General features: G+C 44.6%; 1 protein-coding gene across 1 annotated transcript in view; it reads left to right on the forward strand.

The window, feature by feature from the left end:
- Positions 1 to 98: 98 nt before the first annotated feature.
- Positions 99 to 1,835, forward strand: part of TNFAIP6 (tumor necrosis factor, alpha-induced protein 6) — a gene marked incomplete at its 5' end in the record, with an annotated part of 3,380 nt that continues 1,643 nt past the window's right edge. Inside the window, one exon of the mRNA XM_010181727.1 lies at positions 99 to 327. Coding sequence (XP_010180029.1) covers positions 99 to 327 — 229 coding nt within the window. The remainder of the gene's footprint in view (positions 328 to 1,835) is intronic.

Below are 1,835 nucleotides of genomic sequence, written 5' to 3' on the forward strand. Positions count from 1 at the left end.
TTCTCTATGGACCTGCTGGGTCAAAGTGCACCAAGATTTACACTGTAGCCATACCCAGAATGAATACTTAAACTCTGCTGTTTTTATTTTTCTCTTAGGAAAAGAATGTGGCGGAGTCTTCACAGATTCAAAACACGTTTTTAAGTCACCAGGCTACCCAAATGAATACGAAAATGAGCAAATTTGCTACTGGCATATTAGAGTAAAGTATGGCCAGCGTATTCACCTACAGTTTCTGGAGTTCGATGTTGAAGACGACACTGCTTGTATGGCTGATTTCTTGGAAATCTATGACAGCTACGATGATATCAATGGCTTTGTGGGCAGGTAAAGCAATTCCAGCTTTAATATGAAAATAATCAAATAATTTCATTCACAGAATCCCAGAATGTGAGGAGTTGGAAGGGACCTGGAAAGCTCCCCCAGTGCAACCCCTGCCAGAGCAGGAGCACCAGAGCAGTCACACAGGAACACGGCCAGGGCTTTGGGTGTCTCCACACAAGGAGACTCCACAACCTCTCTGGGCAGCCTGGGCCATGCTCCAGAACCCTCACACTCACAAAGTTTGGCCTCATCTTCAGCTTGAACCTCCTGTGCTCCAGCTTGGGACCATTGCCCCTTGTCCTGGCATTGGCCATCCCAGAGCAGAGCAGAGCCTGGCTCCTTCCTCCTGACACTGCCCTTTCCAAATTGATAAACATTTATTTCCCAGAACACTATTTCAGGAGAACACTGCATTGCCTTCTCCAATTAGCACCTCTGACCTCCATAATTCTTGGAGCAATGGTACCTGACTTATCTTTCCTGGCAATTTACTGTCATTAACACAGGCCCATAAAGAGATTCAGAGAATTGCGCTTTGCCCTTCTCTGCTTTGTTCAATTACATGAAAGGAACCTGCAATTTTTTCGTTAGCTTTTAATTCTCTGTTATTTTACAGGAAGAAGTCCTAGCAATCTCAGAGTATTTTGCATTTGCTTTAATTGGAAGGAGGGAGGTAGGGTGTTAAACTGTCACCAAATATGTATCTAATTTAAGTTACTAGTGAAATAATTTCTAACAACATCAGAACAGAGTAAGTGTTATATATCATCTATCTTATTACGTTTAGTTTCTCCTTGTTTAATTCTCACTTTATTTTCTCTGATGCCACATTTCTGCTCGTCCTTTAGCAGTCGTATTTCAGTATGAAGTACCTCCATTAGGGCTACAAAGATGATCAAGGGAGTGGAGCATCTCCCTTCTGAGGAGCGGCTGAGGGAGCTGGGGCTCTTTAGTTTGCAGAAGAGGAGACTGAGGGGAGACCTCATTCATGGTTATAAATATTTCAAGGGTGAGTGTCACGAGGATGGAGCCAGGCTCTTCTCGGTGACAAACAATGATAGGACAAGGGGTAACGGACACAAACTGGAACACAGGAGGTTCCACTGAAATTGGAGAAGAAACTTCTTCTCAGTGAGGGTGTCAGAGCCCTGGCCCAGGCTGCCCAGAGAGGTTGTGGAGTCTCCTTCTCTGCAGACATTCAAAACCCGCCTGGACGCCTTCCTGTGTAACCTCATCTGGGTGTTCCTGCTCCGGCAGGGGGATTGGACTGGATGAGCTTTTGAGGTCCCTTCCAATCCCCAACGTTCTGGGATTCTGTGATTCTGTGATTTTCCAGAACAAAAAATGAACCAGAAAAAGCGATCAAAACCACTTCCTGATTCCTGCTACTTTTCACATCCTCTCTGCAAATCACGTGTAGCAAAGCAAGGATATAGCCCATTTGTTTTGCCTTTACAGATAACTGCAAATGGCTTTTTTCTTCACAATATTCTGCCTTCCTTTGCCTTGGG

This window comes from Mesitornis unicolor, unplaced genomic scaffold (assembly GCF_000695765.1).
Source record: "Mesitornis unicolor isolate BGI_N332 unplaced genomic scaffold, ASM69576v1 scaffold39463, whole genome shotgun sequence".
Lineage (NCBI taxonomy): Eukaryota > Metazoa > Chordata > Aves > Mesitornithiformes > Mesitornithidae > Mesitornis > Mesitornis unicolor.